A 20,558-nucleotide genomic window follows, 5' to 3' on the forward strand; every position below is an offset into this window, starting at 1 on the left:
GAAATGCAGATGATCTCCTCAAGACCCTGTTGGCATTTTCTTTTGGATACATACCCAGAAGAGGATTGCTTGATCATACGGTAGCTCTATTTTTATTTTTGAAGGAGCCACTATACTGCTTTCCATTGTAGCTTAGTCAATTTACATTCCCACCAACAGTGCGTAAGAGTTCCCTTTTCTCCACATCCTTTTGTACATTGGTTCTCTTATCTTTTTGATGATAGCCATTCTAACAGGTGTGAGGTGATATCTCATTGTGGTTTTAATTTGCATTTCTCTGATAACTAGTGATTTTGAGTACCTTTCCATATACCTGTTGGTCATTTGTAGATCTTCTTTAAAATAAAGTCTATGCAGTTCCTTTGCTCATTTTTAATTAGATTGGATTCTGCTCTTTTGGGGGGAGGGGCGACACTATTGAGTTATGTAAGTTCTTTACATATTTGGGGTGTTAACCTCTTATCAGATAGATGACTGTATTTTCTTCTACTCCATAGGTTGCTTTTTTATTCTGTTGATGATTTCCTTTACTGCGCAGCAGCTTTTAAATCCGAGGTAGTCCCACTTGTTTATTTTTGCTTTTGGTGTCAAATCCAAAAAAAAATCACTGCCAAGAATGATGTCAAGAAGCTTACTTCCCATGCTTTCTCCTAGGAGTTTTATGGTTTCAGGTCTCACATTCAAGACTCTAATCCATTTTCAGTTGATTTTCGTATATGGTGTAAAAGAGGGGGCAGCCTCACTCTTCTGTATGTGGCTGTCCAATGCTCCCAGTACCTTATTGAAGAGACTGTCCTTTCTTCATTGTATAGTCTCGACTCCTCTGTCATCAATTAATTGACCAAATAAGCATGGGTTTATTTCTGTGCTCTAATCTGTTGTCATGACCTATATGTCTGTTTTTATGCCAATACCACACTGTTTTGATTACTATAGCTTTGTAATACAGCTTGAAATTAGCAAGGCTAATGTCTCCACATTTATCTTTCTTAAGACTGCTTTGGCTATTTGGGGCCTTTTGTGGTTCCACACAAATTTTAGGATTGTTTGTTCTCTTTCTATGAAAAATACCACTACAATTTTGATAGAGATTGCACTGAATCTGTAGATCACTTTGGGTAAGGATTGGTTAACAATATTAATTCTTCCAATGTGTAAGCACAAACATCTTTCCACTTTTTGTCTTCACTTTATTTCACCAATGTCATAGCTTCAGTATACAGATCTTTCACCTCCTTGATTAAGTGTATTCCTAAGTATTTTATTCTTTTTTATTCTATTTTTTCCTTAATTTCTCTTTCTGCTCATTCACTGTTAGTATATACAAATAGAATTGGGTTTTGTGTACTGATTTTGTATCCTGCAGCTTTACTGAATTCATTTATTAGTTCTAACAGTTTTTTGATGAATTCTCCCAGGTTTTCTAAATATAATATTGTCATCCACAAATAGAGACAATTTTACTTCTTCCTTTCCAAACTGGATGCCTTTTATTTCTTTTTGTTGTCTAATGGCTCAGGCTAAGACTTCTAATATGATGTTGAATAGGAGGGGGGAGAGTAGGAATCTTGTTCTGTTCTCAATCTTAGAAGAAAATTCACCACTGGGTATGAGGTTAGCTGTGGGCTTGTCATGCATGGCTTTTATTATGTTGAGGTATGTTTCTTCTATGCCCAATTTATTGGGGAAGTTTTTATTATAAAAGGATGTTGAATTTTGTCAAACACTTTTTCTACATCTAAAGATGATGGTATAATTTTTATCCTTTGTTTTGTTAATGTGGTATAATATACTTTCACATCTAATGGGGCTAATCTTTATTTAGCAGTCTTTTCTTTCTCTATTTTTTGTTTTCTCTGTTTTTTCCTACATGAACTAGTAAACAAGAAAGGAAAATTATTCAGAATACAGCACAAAGAGATAAAGTAAGTAATAACAATATAACAAAAAGATTAAGAGACATAAATAATACTCAAAAAGAGAAAGAATAGGAAACATTTGAAAATGTAATGGATAAGTTGCTGAGGAAAAAAAAAATCGTCAGACTGAAATGCATGATACGCAAGCAGAACAATTAGAACTAAATCCACAGCTAAGTATGTCATAGTAAGACTGCAAAATGCGAAGAACAATGAGAAAAGCATAATAGTTACCTGAGTGTTTTCTTTCTGTCGTTACTATTCTAAGCAATTTTATTAATTCAACTACTTCTCACAGTAACTCTGTAAGATCAGCACTATTGTTTTTTCATTTTATAATTATAAAAGTAAGGTAGAGCAAAGCCAGGACAAGAAATCAGATGGTCTTATACCAGAATCCACGCCTTTTTTTTTTTAAAGATCTTATTTATTTAGTTGACAGAGATCACAAGTAGTCAGAGAGGCGGGCAGAGAGAGAGGGAAAGCAGGCTCCCTGCTGAGCAGAGAGCCCGATTCGGGGCTTGATCCCAGGACCTCAAGATCATGACCTGAGCTGAAGGCAGAGGCTTAACCCACTGAGCCAACCAGGCGCCCCCAGAATCCACACTTTTAATCACAATGTTATACTGCTCTTCCAGCAACTAACATGATAGCAGACTTCTCAACAGCAACAAAAGATGAGAGTTTACCACTCAACAGTCACTCAATGAAAAAACTACTGAAAACTGTACTTTAGAAAGAAAACAGAATCCAGAGAAAAAAATGAAATACAAGAAGCAACAATAGTAAGCAAAGAAATATGTGAACAGGTTTGCAAAGGTGGGTGGAACAGTTTAAAAAGAAGATGAAAGAAAGAAGAAAACACTAAAGTTCTAGAGCTGAAGAGAATACAGGTAAAGATACTGATCAGAATTCCTGAAAACAAGGCTATATGTTAAAAATTATAGGAATCGCTTAAAATCCAATTCTATACTCAGCCAAATTATCAATCCAGAGTAAAGTTAAATACAACCATTTTCTTACATACAAAAATCTAAAAATTTACCTCCCTACATGAACTTATTTTAAAAATATAGATAAATAAATAAATAAGAAATAAATACAAATAGGTCTGTTTTCATGGGTAGTACATATACATGTATTTCATAGCTGTGAGCACAGCAGCCTAGAAGCCGGCAAAAGATAATAGCAATGTGCAAGTCCAGTATCTAGATTTGGGCTTTCAAATACCATTCTCCAAAGTAACCAGGGCTCTTTGAAGAAATGGATGAATCTAAAGCTAAGGAAGGGAAAATAAAAAATCAGCTTGGAGCATCTTCTAGCACCAAAAAGTAAGGGGGTAGGAGGAGGATAAGGGTATGGCAAAAGCAGATAGGAACCAATCTGAAAAAGCACCCAATGACTAACCCTAGAACAAATCATTTGAGCCACAAAGTAGATTATAATAGTATTAAATTATAATCCAAAGAAAAAAAATGGGTTCATACTGATATAAACAAGCAAATAAGTTGCTACTGATAGACAGCTGAGTAAGTAAGTTAACAAATGCAGGGACGATGGACATATCTTCCTTACAGAAGAATTTTATTAATAAATGTAGAAAAATATGGAAATAGAAAATCACCATTAAAACACCACAGTTATTACTGCTACAGGCAAGAACCACTGATGAATGCGAAAATTAGTGGACAAACTTTAAGGAAATACAGAATAGGTGCAGAGACTCAAAATAACTCCCTCAAAATTTTTATTGACTACGACAGCTTCAATACGCCCATATCCTGTGACACTCCTTCCTCTCTCTAGGAGGCGGAACTTAAATCCCTCTCTGAGTGTGGGCTGGACTTAGCAACTCACTTCTAATGAACGGCATATGAAAAGGGAAAAATCCTAACTTGACAGCAGGGAACCCTGGCAGACACCACCTTAACCAAGAGATCAAGGTTATCCTCACCAGTAAAAAGCCATGTTGACAGCTTGCACTCTGGATATGCTACGAGAAGGGCACTTCACCTTTGGAATATTCTTTCCTGAAAACCCACAATCCTGGTGTAATCATGAGAAAAACCCAAACTGAGGGACAGTTTATGAAATAGCTGACTAGATGAAAGGTAAGAAAAGACAGAGAAACTAGCATAGTCTGAAGAGTCTGAGAGAACATTTCAACTACGTGCAATGTGGTATCCTGTACAAACAGATGAGACTATCTTTACAACATGGCGTTCTAGGAGGATATCATCAGTCAGTCCCAAGTACAAATCTTAAGGAGGAAAAAATGATATATCTCACTAAATAAGAATCTGTCAACAAAAGTATCCATAAAAAAAGTCAAAAGATAATCCACTAACTGGAAAAAAAAAACATGCCTAACAAATATTTAGTTTCTAGAATATATAAACAACCTCTATGAATTCAACAGGAAAAGACAAAAATCCCAATTTTTAAGATGGGCAAACAAGATGAATAGGAGAAGATATCAAGATGTACAATAAAAATTTGAGAAGATACGCAGAGATATAAATAATTAGGGAAATACACATTAACATAATATACAGAAAATTCAAAGAATTACACTTACTATGAAAACAGCTTTTAGTGAAAGTGAAATCGCTAATTGTTAAGGTGTTTGTCTTTTACAAAAAATACTATACACAAGGAAACATTCACTTAAGCATTTAAATATACTTACTTACTAAAACCAAAGTTGACTGACTGATCGCTGAGAATTTCAAATGATACAGGACGGTCACCCATGCAATATTTTCTCAGTAACTCAAGACAGGTATGTAATGTTTTCCTTGAGGGCTTATTTTCATGAAAAAGATCACCACCTAACAAAATAAAATCCACCTAATCAACAGAAAATAGTGTGAAAATTAGTATGTTTTGTGGGTAAAAATGTTAAAACTATAAAGAGGTAGGAAAAAACTCATAAAGATACTACTGTGTATGGAGATTTAAAGATTTATATTTTATTTTTATCCAAGGGGCCTCCCAATCTGTTGATTAATTTGACTCCAACTCAGGTTCCTAGGCTACCTTTCAAAAGCCACCTTCAAATTATTATACCAAACCCCTAACTCATGCTACCCAAAGTGATCATTATTTTTGTTGTTGTTATTCAAATCAAACATAAACTTAGCACTTTAACACACCTCTGGACAAGATAGTTCAATTCAGGTCATGATTTCAATTTATTCAATCATTATTTAGGGCTCCAACAGGCACAGAAACCTAAGGAAATAGCTATCTACAAAACAGATGATGTCCATGCATTCACTGAACACTGACAACATGCAAATCCCTGTACCAGGCACTCCAGATACAAGTGATGGATAAAATACAATCTCTTCCCTAAATGGTTCAGAATCTAATGGAAGAGAAAAAGTGTTACACATCTGAAAAGAACTCAAACTCAGACATGCACTAGAATGGATATGTAAATAAACCAGGAGCAGCAATAACATCACAATCAAGTCTTTTTTTTTTTTTTAAGATTATTTATTTATTTATTTGACAGACAGAGATCACAAGTAGGCAGAGAGGTAGTCAGAGAGAGAGAGAGGAGGAAGCAGAGAGCCCGATGCGGGGCTCAATCCCAGGTCCCTGGGATCATGACCTGAACCGAAGGCAGGGGCTTTAAACCACTGAGCCACTCAGGTGCCCCATCACAATCAATTCTAACTGAAGGGAAGAAACTCATCTGAGGACAAGGAGTCCAGAAGAGTATGTAAACACGATGGCATAGGAGTTGCACTACGAAGAACAAATGAGACTTTAAGGAAGAACATTCTAGAAACAAGAGAGAAGCAAGAAATTATACAGAAAAAAAGAGTCCAACACGTTTTCAAGAAGTGTATAATCCACTTAAAGAAACAAGATTAAATTCTTAATTACAAAAAGGAACCCAGCAGTCCAGATGACTTGAGCTACAGAAGTGAGGGGGAGCGGAACGCAGCACTCCCAAAAGTGTCACTTTGGCACATGGATTGTTTTGAGCTAAAGGCAGTTAAGACTTGGCAGACTCAGGAAAAGCTTTTTTTTTTTTTTTAATCCCCCTTTAACTGCCTGAAAGAATTTAGACAGAGGATCTATACCAGGAAGGGCTATTATCAGAGATAACTTTTATGACAAAGATATGTCTCTACATGGCATGGCAAACATCTGCTCTTCCCATCTTCCTATAAATTATCTTCCTTCCCCTTTGAAGCCCTAGACCTCTACCCCCTTTCTCCTTAGCTTAGGATGGCAATATAAGCCTCAATTACCTGTCAGGGAGTCTAATATTTCTATGAGGCTCCTGTACATACAAAATTTGTTTTGCTCCTGTTCATGTCTTATGTCGATTTAATTATTAGATCAGCCCAATAACCTAAAAGAAAAGAAGGGAAAAGTTTTCCATCCTACAATAGAGCAGCTTTAATCAAAGTGTAGGACTTAAGCTAGGTCTTCAAAAATGAACAAGATTTAAGGAAGAAAATGATACAAGAGCACAGAAAAAAAAACATCAAAGAAAATAAAACATTTCAAGGGGAAGAAGCAGCAGCAATCAAAATAATATAGTTTCACTTCTGAAGATGAAGAGTTCTGGAGGTTGGCTATGCAGCAGTGTGAATGTGCTTACTGCTGATGAAGTGTACATTTAAAAATGTTAAGATGGTAAATTTTGTTATTGTATTTTACCAAACATTAATTTTTTTTTTAATTTTTAGAAGCTAATTTGTGACTCCAGGGAACATTGAAAAGGACATAACTTGCTTCCATGGTATTCATGCAAAAATTCATCTAATCATGAGGAAATACCAGACAAATCCAACTGAAGAATATTCTACAAAATGATGAACCTGAACTCTTCAAAAATGCTAGGGTCTTAAAAAGACAAAGGCACTGCGCCTGGATGGCTCAGTGGGTTCAGCAGCTGCCTTCGGCTCAGGTCATGATCTCAGGGTCATGGGATCGAGTCCTGCATCGGGCTCTCTGCTCAGTGGGAAGCCTGCTTCCCTCTCTCTCTCTGCCTGCCTCTCTGTCTACTTATGATCTCTCTCTGTCAAATAAATAAATAAAATCTTTAAAAAAAAAAAAAAAAGACAAAGGCAGCCCGAAGGAAAGCAGATTACAAGAAACTAAGGGGGCATGACAATTTCACGCAAAACGTAATCCTACTTTAGGACCTGGACTCTTACCAACCTGCCCCCAAATTGCAGTACAGCCATTACTGAGACAATTAGCAGCATCTTTAAATTATGTAACAGTACTGAATCAACATTAGTTTCCTGGTTTTGATAATTGCACAGTGCTATACAGGCAATTTACTCTCAAATGGTTCAGAAAATCTCCCCCAGCTCACGCTCTCTCGCTCTCAAATAAATAAAATCTTAAAAAAAAATGGTTCAGAAAAAAAGTGTACATGTGCATATGTAATGAGAGAGAATAAAACAAATATGGTAAGTGGTAAAATGTAGGAAAATCTGGGTGAAGGGTAAAGAGAGGGAATTCTTTGTACTATTCCTGCAACATTTCTGGGACTGATATTGCTTCAAAATTAAAAGTCAAAAAAACAAAAGACTCCAAGAAATCAAGGAGTAGAAATAAGGCTAGTTAGTGGCACAGACAAACAAAATAGGGGACTTAAAGTCAGGAGAAATTTAGATTTTAGTAATAAGAAATACTAAATAAAAATTAAGTGTAAACAGTAAATATGCACCTGGAAGTACCAGCATGGGGTTGTGGGGGAAGGGAGTATTAAAATTAAGGAACACAGGAAAGGAAACAAGGAAACAGAAGGGAAGCAACAGACAGAGCAGAAGAAAGAAGCTTATGCTCAGGAAAAGCAGTATTTTAGTACCAAAGAGAAAAGAGAACACAAGTTTCTTAGTAGGAAACACACCTCCTTCAGCTCCAAGTTCTCTGCCCTCAGGGAAAGAGGAAACCCTCTAAAAAGGCAAAAGTACTAGATAGTCCCATATTCATTAACAAATTTTTTTAAGAGTTCCCTACTGCTTGCTAGAGCCTTTCTAGATTTTAAGATACAGTGTAAACAAGCAGAAAAGATTTTTCACTCTCCTGTTGACCTTCTAGTGGAAAAGATCAATAGTTAACAAGTAGGGAATTCAATATATTATTTCAGAGGGTGTTATGAAAAAAATAAACATAGTAACTGAAATGTCTGGAGATATCCAGGAAGACCTCTTGAAAACGGTAAATACAATGTGCTCCAATGTGAACCAGACCTACAAAGGTCCCAGAATAAAACATGCCAGGGTGGATGGAGCAAATGAACAATGCAGAGAGTTGCAGAAGTCTCTTGGCAGAGGTCAGATCGAGTTGAGCATTGTAGTTTGAATTTTACTTTAGCGTCAATGAAAGGCTTCTTGAAGACTGCAAGCAGCAGAGAGATATGATCTGATTTATGATTTTAGAAGTTCACTTTGGCGCTATACTGAATAACTGTATGGGGAAAGAATGCAAATAGAAAGACCAATGGGGAGCTACTGTAGTCCAGCAAAATAGGATAAAAGTTTTAGGCTAAACATATAGGCACAAAAACAGAGTTTCCATATATGTTTACGAGGAAGAACCAAAGGACTTGCGGAAAAATGGAACAAAACTCTGAGGAAAAGTCAAGGTTGAAGATACTAATTTGTAAGTCACAAGCATATATGTTTACTCCCCAGCTCTCTCCTGAAATGTCCAACAGGGCATTTCTTTGGCTTGCTAGAATGTTGACTGAATGGCATACTGGAATCTCCAACTCAAATGGTCTAAATCAGAATTCACCACCTTCCCACATAAAGTACCTCTTCCTTATTTAGAAGCTATTTCTATTATTGGTATCACCATTTGCCCAAACTTAAACATACACCAGACTGTGTCCTCTCCCCTTCCCTCAACTCCACCCCTGACGTATGCAAATCCATATACTTCTTGCATTCACTTCCCCTTTTCCAACCCATGCCACTACTTAAAAATAGTAGTCTGGTCACCAATTCGTGCAGTATCCTGTCACCAGGAGATTTTCCACTGAACCGGGTACAAACTCCTCAATCTGGCATTTGAAGCCCTCCTTAATACAGCTCAAACAGTGTTTTTATTCGTTTAAGCACATTTTCTAACATATGGCCTACTAATAAGCCAAACTGACCTGTTGCATCCCTAACATACCTCATACTGTCTCACCTCTGTGCCCTTCTTCCTGCTTCCTATGAAATGTACATTTTCTATGCTCTTTACCCATCAAAAGCCTACTTGTTCTTCAAAGCTTAAGTTAAATGCCACCCCATTCTTTTAAACTGATGTTGCTATGCTCTATAAAGTAGAGATCTTTGTATGGGATCTCTTCTACCTCTAAACTACTGGAAAGGCTGTTTATGATTTTCTTCTGGTTCTTTTTTTTTTTTTTTTTTTAATTTATTTGACAGAGAGAGATCACAAGTAGATGGAGAGGTAGGCAGAAAGAGAGAGAGAGGGAAGCAGGCTCTCTGCTGAGCAGAGAGCCCGATGTGGGACTCGATCCCAGGACCCTGAGATCATGACCTGAGCTGAAGGCAGAGGCTTAACCCACTGAGCCACCCAGACGCCCCTTTCTTCTGGTTCTTAACACATAAGACTTACATCTGAGCATTACAGACATCTGTCTTATCTCACATACTGATATCCTATATATTCTTGGAAAACAGAAACTGAGTCATCTTTCCATTTCAAACAGAAACTGCAACAGGATCCTGCACTCAGTAAACACCCCATAAATATGTGTAAACTTTCACAAACTTCTAACAAAACCAACTACTGAATTGAGGTCACAAAGCACTTAAAATCTGCTTTGGGTTTATAGTATATTGATATTTAAGCAGGCAATGTGAGCATATGAACCTGTAAAACAAACCTCCAACTTTAAGAAAGGAAAAGAGTCTACTACAGACTAAGGGAGCACAGCAGAAACTGAAAAAATGTAAACCAAACTCACTTCATTTTCCTGGGCAAGTCTTAAAATCTCATCCAGTGTTACAAATGTATCATTTCCTCTGACTGCATCTTTCTCCATAAATCCCAGATGAATATCTGTTGCAACTAAGATTTTAAATGTATTTTCATCATCACTATATGAAAAAAGAAGAAACGTTTCAAGATAATTCATTATAAGATGCTCAAGCAGATTAAAACCTAAATTTAGAAGATAAATAATAGTAGTTATACAGTAAAATCACTTTTCTAGCTTTAAAATAGTCTGAAATTTTGAAGCAATTGACAGTTCTTCAGTTTGTCTGCCTACACCTAATTCAAAACAAAACACACACACATAAACTTTAAAAGGTTCTCTGACTCCTTTCAAAAAACTATAACCTTGTTTATTTTTTAAAGATTTTATTTATTTATTTGATAGACAGAGATCACAAGTAGGCAGAGAGGCAGGTGGTAGTGGGGGTGGAGGGGAGCCCCTCTGAGCAGAGAGCCCCAAGTGGGGCTGGATTCCAGGACCTGAAATCATGACCTAAGCCAAAGGCAGAGGCTTAACTCACTGAGCCACCCAGGTGCCCCAAAAGTATAACCTTATTACAACTCCAGTTTTATACATTCTTTTGGACCCTGGACCTAAAAGCTTCATTGTTTTCCAATTCTGTTCCATCCCAAAATCCTAAGAGGATTTGACCCCAAATCTAAACTTGCTTTTTATCTATTTTGCACTTGTTCAGAAAAATCAGAGTCGACTGTTACTTTAAAAAGCCCTCCCTCTTACTTTATAAGTAGATTTTATCCGAATAAACTATTAACTTATATTCAAGCCCCTGAAGGACACTTGCAGGATTCTAGTCCCTACACAAAGTTAGTGTTTCATTAACGAATATGGTCAAGTAACAAAACAGATTTACAATTCCATTTGAATTTGGTAGTATTCAAAGGTACTCTCATGTAAACCAGCAATGTAGTAGTTGTTAATAGCTTCTTTAATGTAACTTCTAACTTCTTTAAAATACTAAGGGAGCCTGGGTGGCTCAATTGGTTAAGTGTATGCCTTCCCCTCAGGTCATGATCTCAGGATTAGGATTGAGCCCCTGGGATCCCTGGTTACTGGGGAGCCAGCTTCTCCCTCTGTCCCTCCCCCAGACTCAAGCTCTCTTTCTCAAATAAGTAATAAAAAACTCTTAAAAAAAAAAAAACTACTTTATTTAAAATGCTTATGTATCTATGATCTCACCTCAACTTCCACATGTAAAGAAATTGGTATTACTGTCTCTAAAAAATGAGAAAACTGTTTATAGAGAAATTAAATGAGTTATCGCACAACTATGTAGAAGAAACAGGATTTAACCAGTTGGTCTATTTTCACTAAACCATAATGAAATTAAAAAAACTTTAACATATATCTCCAAATTAAAATCTTTATATATGAGATTGTTCTAGAAGAGATTTCTCTTCAAAAACTTCAACGATGAGATATGCACATAGTTCCAATTGCTACATATACACCAGTTGATCAGAATACTTTCAAGATCACATTACCCACGGGGTGCCTGGGTGGCTCAGTGGATTAAGGCCTCTGCTTCTGCTTGGGTCATGATTGAGCTCCACGACAAGCTTTCTGCTCAGCGGGGAGCCTGCTTCCTCCTCTCTCTGCCTGCCTTTCTGCCTACTTGTTATCTCTGTCCCTCAAATAAATAAAATCTTAAAAAAAAAAATCACATTACCCTAAGCTTCCATATCAACTTACAAAATATCTTCAAACGAATTCTCTCACTGAAACATCTAAATTAATCTGAGAAAGGCAATTCTGTTCCAATTATATATATATAATGAAGAAATGTAGGCAAGGTTCAGAGAATTGCTAACTTCCCCAAGGTCACACAGTAATAGCCAAGGAACTGAAATCAGCGTCTTCTGATTCTTTCACTGATTTTCATTTCACCCAAATTTATTTCCAATCTATTCAATGCTAGGACAATTTACTACTCTAAAACTCTGCTTAAATAGGCTTGCATTGGCCAGTAAGACTTCCTCACAAAAGTTCAAGAATATTGATAGCTTCAGTATTTTAAGAGAAAACCTAAGAATATAAACGTATATACTATAGTAAAATTATTGCAAGGCCTCAATCTATAGCTGTACAATCTTTTATAATTATAAAAAATTATACTAATTTTTTTAACAATGTATTCTTTTTGGTGACATTTCTGTTTATAGGCAAGTTATTTACTGCTTTTTTTTTTTTAAAGATTTTATTTATTTATTTGACAGAGAGAAATCACAAGTAGACCGAGAGGCAGGCAGAGAGAGAGAGAGAGAGAAGCAGCCGATGGAGCACAGAGCCCGATGCGGGACTCGATCCCATGACCCTGAGATCATGACCTGAGCCGAAGGCAGCGGCTTAACCCACTGGGCCACCTAGGCGCCCACTGCTAATTTTTTAAATAAGTTTTTATTCATGGTGATTATAGTTGATGGGCTTCAAGAAATTCAAAGCAAAAAAGATTCCAGAACACAAGTTCTTACAGGGCATCTGCAGGACTCATTTCGATGTATGGTCAGTCCAGCTCCTCTCCAACTAGTTTTCTCTCCAAGTACTCCTGGGTCCTGTGATCAAAGCTGTCAGGAAACTCACTCGATTCCAAATTCTAGCAAATTCTAAAAACAAAATTACATTATTGTAAAACTATACATTATTTTAAAAACTACCGATTTTAGGAATCTCATTTTCATCTAAGCGCCGGCTGTATTTTTACTTTTTAAGAGCTAACAACAGAAAACAGCACATCTCCAGTTTAGTTTTACCATTTTAGTTTCACCACTATGATCAAACTACCGGAAACTAGTGTTTATTAGATAAATGGACAGAAAGGGTCACAGACAGTAATTCTGGTTTAGCACACAAAACAACTCTGGATGTGCACAGGCTACCCTGGGGCACGGAGAAAATCGCGTATCCCATGCTCAACCACAGGACTGTTTAAAGGAATGGTCCAGTTTAGGAAAAGAGAAGGCCCCACCTTTAAAACTAGTGTAAGTAAACAGAAACACGTGCTCCGCGGAGAAAAGCCCGCAAGGCAACTGGAAAGGGCAACACTTTTGGGGAAGAGCCGCTGCCACAGCGAAACCACCCCTCCTACGTCCGGACTCCTGGTTCCTTCCAGATGCCGAGCCTCAACACACCGTGCCCCCCGCCCCCGCCGCCACTGGACTCTTTGAAGCCAGAACCAGAACCTCCAGGCCTCAACCGACTCGTCCCACTCTTTCCAGAAAGTCAATCCACTCAGGACGTCCGCCCGGGATCCCACAAAATAGGAGACGGTAATTCCTTAAATTACCCCACACCTACACTCTCCAAAGCCCCCGCACCGGACCCCCAGGCTGTCTTTTACCCGGGAAGAAGGAGCGGGATTCGTGAGAAGGAAAGCAACAGCACTTCCTGAGCCTGCACGCAGGGAGCCGCCGGGTCAAAAACCTGAATTCGGCGGGAGTGGGGAGAAAAAATAAAAAAATAAAAAAGCGACTTTTTCTCTCGCGATACCTCATTGATGCCGTAGAGTTCAGGTCTTCTTCGGTTCTCATTGGCTGCCGAATGCAGTCAGGGAGCCGGGAAAGCGGCGGCGACGCCCCGCCCCTAAGCAGGAGCCAATCCTGAGAAGCCGAGGGACGACCCCGGAAGCGAGGTTCGCGACAGCGATGTTTCCCTTCTTTAAGGTGGGTAGCTCTTGCATGTCCCGGACCGCGCTCCTTGGTCCCCTCGCGCCACCTAAAAACTCCTGGGCCCTTGGGAGCGGGTCACCTGTCGACCCCGGCTGAGCCCTGTTGTTCTAGCCGCGTCGCGGGTCCGGGGTGGGGCTGGAGCAGCTTCTCCACGCTTGGCTGTTTGGAAGGCCGCAGGCGCGACTCCGGGCCTGGGAAATGACCAATCGGGGCCAGAGGGCCGGGACTAGGGGCTTTCTCCCTCACTCCCACTCCCCAGAGTTAGAGCGTTCGGACCCTTTTACTCCCAGCTTCCCCTTCTTTGCACCCCTGGATCCCGGGTTCAGCACGTCTGTATTGCTTTGCGCTGATAGCAGTAAAATACAGTACAGTTAAAAAATAATGTGAAACTTTTCAATGAAAAAATCTGACCTTTTAGTACCATTGAAGCGTCCCTAATCTAGGGCAGGTTGTTTTAATCTGTACGAAGTTCGGCGCCTTCACCTGGAAAACGGGGTTTATGCCCGCATCTGTCACTGAGCTATTTCGGAGGCGTTGACAGTTTAGAGCTCTGTCGAAATGTGTTCTTTTAAGAAACATATCCTACTTCTTCCTGGTGGAGTATCATCAAGTCAGAATCTTAATCGATTTTTTTAAAAATCCGGAGTCAAGGAGATGCACCTAGGTTTGACTCTTTAAATTAAATCTACCTAAATTAAAAAAGAAATTTTATGTATGAGTTACTGTATCTGGAGCAGTAAATTCAGAATTTATTTTAAAAAACTGGGGAGGGGGGTACAGAAAGGAAAGGGGAGGATAAATGTGCCTTATTACTTCTATTTTTGATTTAGTTAAATGAACTTTATCAGTACCTGTTCAGAGTGTTTAATGAACTGATATATGATCATTTTTGTTTTGCAACGTTCAGGGAATAGTTTGATAGTGAAGTAAAAAATGAGAGTCCCAATGGGAGTTCCTACCTACAGGAAATCATAAAAATCATAAATACAGAGAAAAAAACTGGTGGTTATCAGAGGGAAGAGGGGTGGGAAGATAGACAAAATGAGTGAAAGGTTTGAGGAGGTACAAACTTCCAATTATAAAATGAGTAAGTCACAGAGATGAAAAGTACAGCATAGAGAATATAGCCAACAATACAGTAAGTGTAGTCAGTAATATAGTGTAGTGTGGTGAGGGTCGAGTCATGTACAGAATTGTGGAATCATTGTGTTCGTACACATGAAACTAATATAACACTATATCAACAATACTTCAATAGTAAAAAGTGAGAATTCCAAGAGAACTAATAAAACGTAAAGTAATTCTGATGGGGTATCAATAGACTCTGAAAAACCAGGGAAATCAGTTCATACAATCATTACATTTTACAGCGAAGTAACAGGCCCAGAGACATTATTAGTCACAAGTGATAAATTTAAACATAAGGGTAGTACTTTTGGCACTAATGATAAAATCTAATGCTACATTAGGATTGAATACTGTTAAGCTTGTGAAATTAGAAAGAAATTAGTATCTTAAGGGAAGACTAATTCTGGAACTTCTCAGAATACATTCCAGACAAAATCAAGTGAAGGACTTTAATTAAATTTCATTCTACAAATATTGATTAGGACAGAAATTTAAGTTAAATACAGACTCTATCCTTAAGCTTATAATTCTCTAAGGAAATAATTAGTGCTGAAATAAGACAATAGGTAGAACCAAAAAAGCAACTAGAGAGAAATCTAATTTGGAAGTTCAAGAAAGACTAATGAAAGAGATGACATCTGAGAAGACCCTTGAAAGACTGATAAGATTTCAACAAATATAACTGGGAGCCTGAGAAATGGTATTTTTAAAAGATACTTACTAGTTATTTGCGTTTTTAAAAATTGGTTACGATTTAATAAGCTGTGCAACTTTTTTTTTTTTTTAAAGATTTTATTTACTTATTTGACATAGAGAGAGATCACAAGTAGGCAGAGAGGCAGGCAGAGAGAGAGAGGAGGAAGCAGGCTCCCTGCTGAGTAGAGAGCCTGATGCAGGACTTGATGCAGGGCTCAATCCCAGGACCCTGAGATCATGACCTGAGCCGAAGGCAGCGGCTTAACCCACTGAGCCACCCAGGCGCCCCAAAGCTGTGCAACTCTTAAAACTGATAACTGGTTTATAAATTAATGTGGCAGCTTCACTAAATAAATGTCCCTTCCTTCAAGAAGCCTTCTCTAATCCTTTAGGATTGGATTAACCCTCTTGTATATCATTGTATCTGGACGGAGTCCTGTCATAGCACACATCGTGCTGTTGTTTCTAGTCACCTCCAATAGACAATAACCTTTCTGAGGTTAAGACATGAATCTCGTTTATTATTGAATCCCAATACCCGAAGACTGGCACAGACCAGGCATTCTATTCATATTTGTTGAAGGGAATGAATGACAGCCGAAATTTAGTTCCAGACAAGAAGCCAACTAAAAATTATAGTGTCTTTCAAGGAATGGGACTCCTTTTTAAAGCAGTGTATTTTCCCAACCCCGAAATTATTAAAGTAGAAATAGGATAATTATTATAGATGTGTTAATAAAGATATCTGCACTGATGAGAGATTTATACAGGTATCCTGGGGCTATTCCATCCCTAAGAATGTCTAATTCTTTGAAGTAATTTATTAGAAACTAAAAGTTTTTATTTCTGCTTTATATCATTTATGTGTCTAGTTTATAAAAATCATGAATGTGCTGGTCTTTTTAATTATGATTTAAAAGCCTTAAGCATTTATCACTCTTCATATAATACCATAGCATCGAAACCAATAGATTCAGAATAATATAACCATTGGCTTAGTAGAAGAAAACAACAACAACAAAAATAAAGTTTTAACCATTAAAAGTATAGATAACAAATTTCAGCACTGGTATTTAGAGAATGTAAAGACTACCAGTAAAACCAAAAAGTCTAGATGGGTTTATTGTGTATGTTTGCAAGACTTATCTATGCTTTTGACAAATTACTGTTTTGCTAATAATTTTTGTGTTTGTGTTTCCAGATCTTGGTGGATAAAATAAAGCAGACATAATTCATCTCTAGAAAGATTATTTATACCCTGGCATTTGAAATGTTTTATATTTAGTGTCATAGGAAAAATGGAAAAAGGGAAAGTAAATAGTGATGGAAAACCAGACCCAGAAAATTCCCTGGACTTTTCTGAACACTTTAACCAGCTTGAATTGTTGGAAACACATGGGCACCTTATTCCCACTGGTACCCAAAGTCTCTGGGTAGGGAATTCTGATGAAGACGAGGAACAAGATGAAAAAACTGAAGAGTGGTATCAATTGCAAGAAAAAAAGATGGAAAAAGATCCAAGCAAATTGCTTCTTTGGGCCGCAGAAAAAAATCGGGTAAAAAAAAACAAACAAACAACAATTAAAGAGGAAACCATAATAAGAGAAGTACTGGATTCAGAGCCAGAAGACCTGTCCCTGAACCTCTATTTGGTTTGTGACTTTGGGCAAATCCTACCATTCCTGAACCTCTATTTTCTTACCTATAAAAATGGCCATGATAATACCTTTATCTTTTATACAGGATTTGAGGATCAAATGAGGCAATATCCATGAAAGGACATAGATAATCACAAAGCGTCCTATTGGGTATTATTTGGGAGTTTAAGGGATAATTATACAGTTAGCAAGAAATCACCTATATTTTTTTTTGAAGATTTTATTTATTTATTTGACAGAGGGAGATCACAAGTAGGCAGAGAGCGAGAGAGAGGGAAGCAGGCTCCCTGCTGAGCAGAGAGCCCGATGCAGGACTCAATCCCAGGACCCTGAGATCACGACCTGAGCCCAAGGCAGCGGCTTAACCCACTGAGCCACCCAGGCGCCCCAAAATCACCTATATTTTTTAAAAACATTTATATTAAGTCGTTAAGATCTTCCTAGAGACAACTATCATTTAGAAGAGGGAGGATGGGAATTAACATGTTTTGAATACCAACTATACCATGTACTTTATTATATTATTTGACTTAATCCTCATCTATCCCCACAAGATAAGTAATATTCTTCCCTTTTACAGTTTAAGAAAATGGGATTCAGGAATATTAATTTGCCCAATATTATGTAAGTGGTATCATCAATTGGATTCTTCCTGCTCAGCCACTTCTTCGTTTTACTAAGTTCTTCCATGTTGGTGGTAGCAAATTAATAACTAAAGTATTGCATTTTTGGATAACTTTTTCATCCAGGAGCACACTGTATCCCACCAGAGATCCAAGACCAAACTGAAAATCAACTTACTGAAAACATGTTTCCAAGGTTGTTTTAGTAGGAAGGAATTGAGCTCCTTAATCTCTAGATTTCCTTATTACCATTGTATTCTTCTGATAAGTTTATTTTTCAAAGCTTTATGCACTATGCATATTGGTACCATAATCCTACTGTAGAAAAATCAGTTATTAATGTTTTCACTAATGAAGTGTAAAATACCGAATACAATTATGCTCTGTGTTACTTCTCTAGGACTAAAGCCTAGATGCAGTGGGCCTTAACTGAACCAGGAGTAAATGTGTGATTGTCATACATCTGATACTGATACTTGGTTTTCAGAGAGAGTCACATTCTTAGAAGCAAGAGTGTGGTTAACACTAACGTGTTCATTCTTAAATCTGTAGCCCTCTGTCCCCAAAATAAATCTTAAATCATTTTTATCTTAAAAGTTCTCTGCTAACAAGTTTTTGTGGAGCTCAAATAAATTTAACACCACTGGGCAGTTTAGTTTGCTTCATGTACTGTTTTGGTCACGCTGGGTTTTGAAAAGATCCTTTTCCTTCTCAGCTTACTACAGTGCGGAGACTACTGTCTGAAAAGGCCACCCATGTCAACACTAGAGACGAAGACGAATATACCCCTCTCCATCGAGCAGCCTACAGTGGACACTTAGATGTGGTACGCGAGCTGATTGCACAAGGGGCAGATGTCCACGCGGTGACTGTGGATGGCTGGACGCCGCTGCACAGTGCTTGTAAGTGGAATAACACCAGAGTCGCTTCTTTCTTACTCCAGCATGATGCAGATATCAACGCCCAAACAAAAGGCCTCCTGACCCCCTTACACCTCGCCGCTGGGAACAGGGACAGCAAAGATACCCTGGAGCTCCTCCTCATGAACCGCTACATCAAACCGGGTCTGAAGAACAACTTGGAAGAAACGGCCCTTGATATTGCCAGGCGGACAAGTGTCTATCACTACCTCTTTGAAATTGTGGAAGGCTGCACAAATTCTTCACCTCAGCCATAACAGTTCTAATAATCCTCTGAAGTTTCCAAGTACCAGTGCCTCCTTTGTGTGAGATAGGACATATGCCCATGATACAAAGTTGACATCAAAAGTTTTGCGACAGAAATTCAGTGGTACACATTCGAATGCCCTTCCCAGTGAAATGCCTAACCTTGATGTCAAAATGTATTTGAAAGTTGTTTGGATATACCTTTACTGATCTATGTGGACTTTGTAATTTTTATCAGAAATAATTTTAACACGCTTCTACTTAACAACTTGTAACAGGTTGTACAGAAAAACTAATGATATTTTTGGTGCTGATCCAAGAGAAGTGTATTTTTAAATACAACCCCCCGCCCCATCCTGGGTCTTCATGCAGTATTTAGTATATTGACATGTATTTTTATAAGGTGAGGTAACTCAGAATTTAATTGAAAAATCTCAAGTATACTGGTGCAGTTCAGCCGTCTTCTCCACATCACGATAGCCATTTGCTTTCATTTTAAATGGTAAGAACTCACTTATTAGTGACTTGAATGGTCACAAGTTTAAAAAAACATTAAAGAAGCTTAGATCTTTATCTTTTAGAGTGTAGACCATTTTCAACAAAGCAGTTAACTAAAGTGTTTAGCCCGTGAATGTTACATAACTGCCTCCACAACCACAGTTCACACAATCCTGTGGACGGCCCTACCTCACCCTGGTCAACCCACACGATCCTTCTTCCATTGGTTGAGTAGGTGTGACCTTTCAGACATGCGCACAACTCTACCTTGGTCCAAGTGATCGTACTATATGTGCTCACCAACTGGTTTTACCTGCCTAATCCTGTTGTTTGGGGGCACTGGCTCAGATGGTCTCTCTAGTTCACAGGAAATCTCGGTTTTCCAAGGTCCTCCTTTTATATGAATCCTACAAAGGCAAAGAGACGAGGGAAAAGGAATTCGAAGAGTGAAAGGATGATGATTATATTGGGGCTAGATTATAAGTGGCTCAGGTTTTAAAAAAGCCACAGTGTGGATAGTGACACAAGCATAAATAGGAATATTCAGAAAAAAATAAAAGTTTTGAACAACAAAAATGACGCCATTTCTCTCTCTCTCTCTCTTTTTTTTTTTTTTTTGATCAGCACAGATCTTCCTTGGATCCATAACCTATGTATTCATTGAACATATATTGATTAACTACTGTCTCCGTCTCTCTAGCAGGAGTTTCCCACTGACCGCCTACCCTTTCTGTGACTGTTCCTGAAGGGTTGTCTCTTAACTTCTTAACACCAGAACTGACATGCTAATGGGAAGGAAACTAAACCAATGAGCCTTTTCTTCAGTTGTTTATTCACCAAAGTTTGTCTCTTTGAGCCAGTCCATGTGAGCCAATCACTATGGACTAATAATTTTACTTAATCAAATATGTTTGGTGGTTTTGGGGTTAAAAAAAATTGAATCATCTCAGAAAAGTTAATTACTAACTGAATCATTATGACAAACAGGATTCAAGAACTAGGATAGCTTTAATTATTCTGTGGTCTCTGGCTCGGAGATGCCTCAGTTTCAGAGTACCAATGTCTATGAAATGTACTGGGCCCAGGGTGCCTGGGTGGCTCAGTCATTGAAGCATCTGACTCTTGATTTTGGCTCAGGTCATAATCTCAGAGAGGTGAGATTGAGCCCTGTGTTGGGCTCTGTGCTGGGTG

At 38.0% G+C, this 20,558-nt stretch overlaps 2 protein-coding genes across 7 annotated transcripts in view; one reads left to right on the top strand and one right to left on the bottom strand.

The window, feature by feature from the left end:
* The window catches only part of MRE11 (MRE11 homolog, double strand break repair nuclease), a 76,878-nt gene extending 63,503 nt beyond the window's left edge, over positions 1-13,375 (bottom strand). Inside the window, exons 1-4 of one of the 6 annotated variants that reach the window (XM_059412922.1) lie at positions 13,271-13,375; positions 12,405-12,536; positions 9,883-10,015; positions 4,609-4,769 (exon numbers count right to left, since the gene is read on the bottom strand). In XM_059412922.1, coding sequence (XP_059268905.1) covers positions 4,609-4,769; positions 9,883-10,015; positions 12,405-12,424 — 314 coding nt within the window. In that variant the 5' untranslated portion in view covers positions 12,425-12,536; positions 13,271-13,375. Of the gene's footprint in view, positions 1-4,608; positions 4,770-9,882; positions 10,016-12,404; positions 12,537-13,227 lie in introns of those variants that run through there. The other 5 variants (XM_059412929.1, XM_059412939.1, XM_059412957.1 and 2 more) reach the window with 5 other exon arrangements.
* A 136-nt stretch (positions 13,376-13,511) lies between these two features.
* Positions 13,512-19,946, top strand: ANKRD49 (ankyrin repeat domain 49). Its single transcript, XM_059412979.1, has 3 exons — positions 13,512-13,592; positions 16,624-16,978; positions 18,419-19,946. Exons 2-3 carry the CDS (start codon positions 16,721-16,723, stop codon positions 18,878-18,880), a joined length of 720 nt encoding a protein of 239 aa, XP_059268962.1. The 5' UTR covers positions 13,512-13,592; positions 16,624-16,720; the 3' UTR covers positions 18,881-19,946.
* Positions 19,947-20,558: the final 612 nt, after the last annotated feature.

This window comes from Mustela nigripes, chromosome 1 (assembly GCF_022355385.1).
Source record: "Mustela nigripes isolate SB6536 chromosome 1, MUSNIG.SB6536, whole genome shotgun sequence".
Lineage (NCBI taxonomy): Eukaryota > Metazoa > Chordata > Mammalia > Carnivora > Mustelidae > Mustela > Mustela nigripes.

Bases quoted from the DNA above. Each gene is read 5' to 3' on its own strand.
- ANKRD49 (XM_059412979.1), top strand. From the start codon at position 16,721: ATGGAAAAAGGGAAAGTAAATAGTGATGGAAAACCAGACCCAGAAAAT. The intron at 16,979-18,418 runs GTAAAAAAAAAC...TTTCCTTCTCAG, and splicing joins GGGCCGCAGAAAAAAATCGG to CTTACTACAGTGCGGAGACT.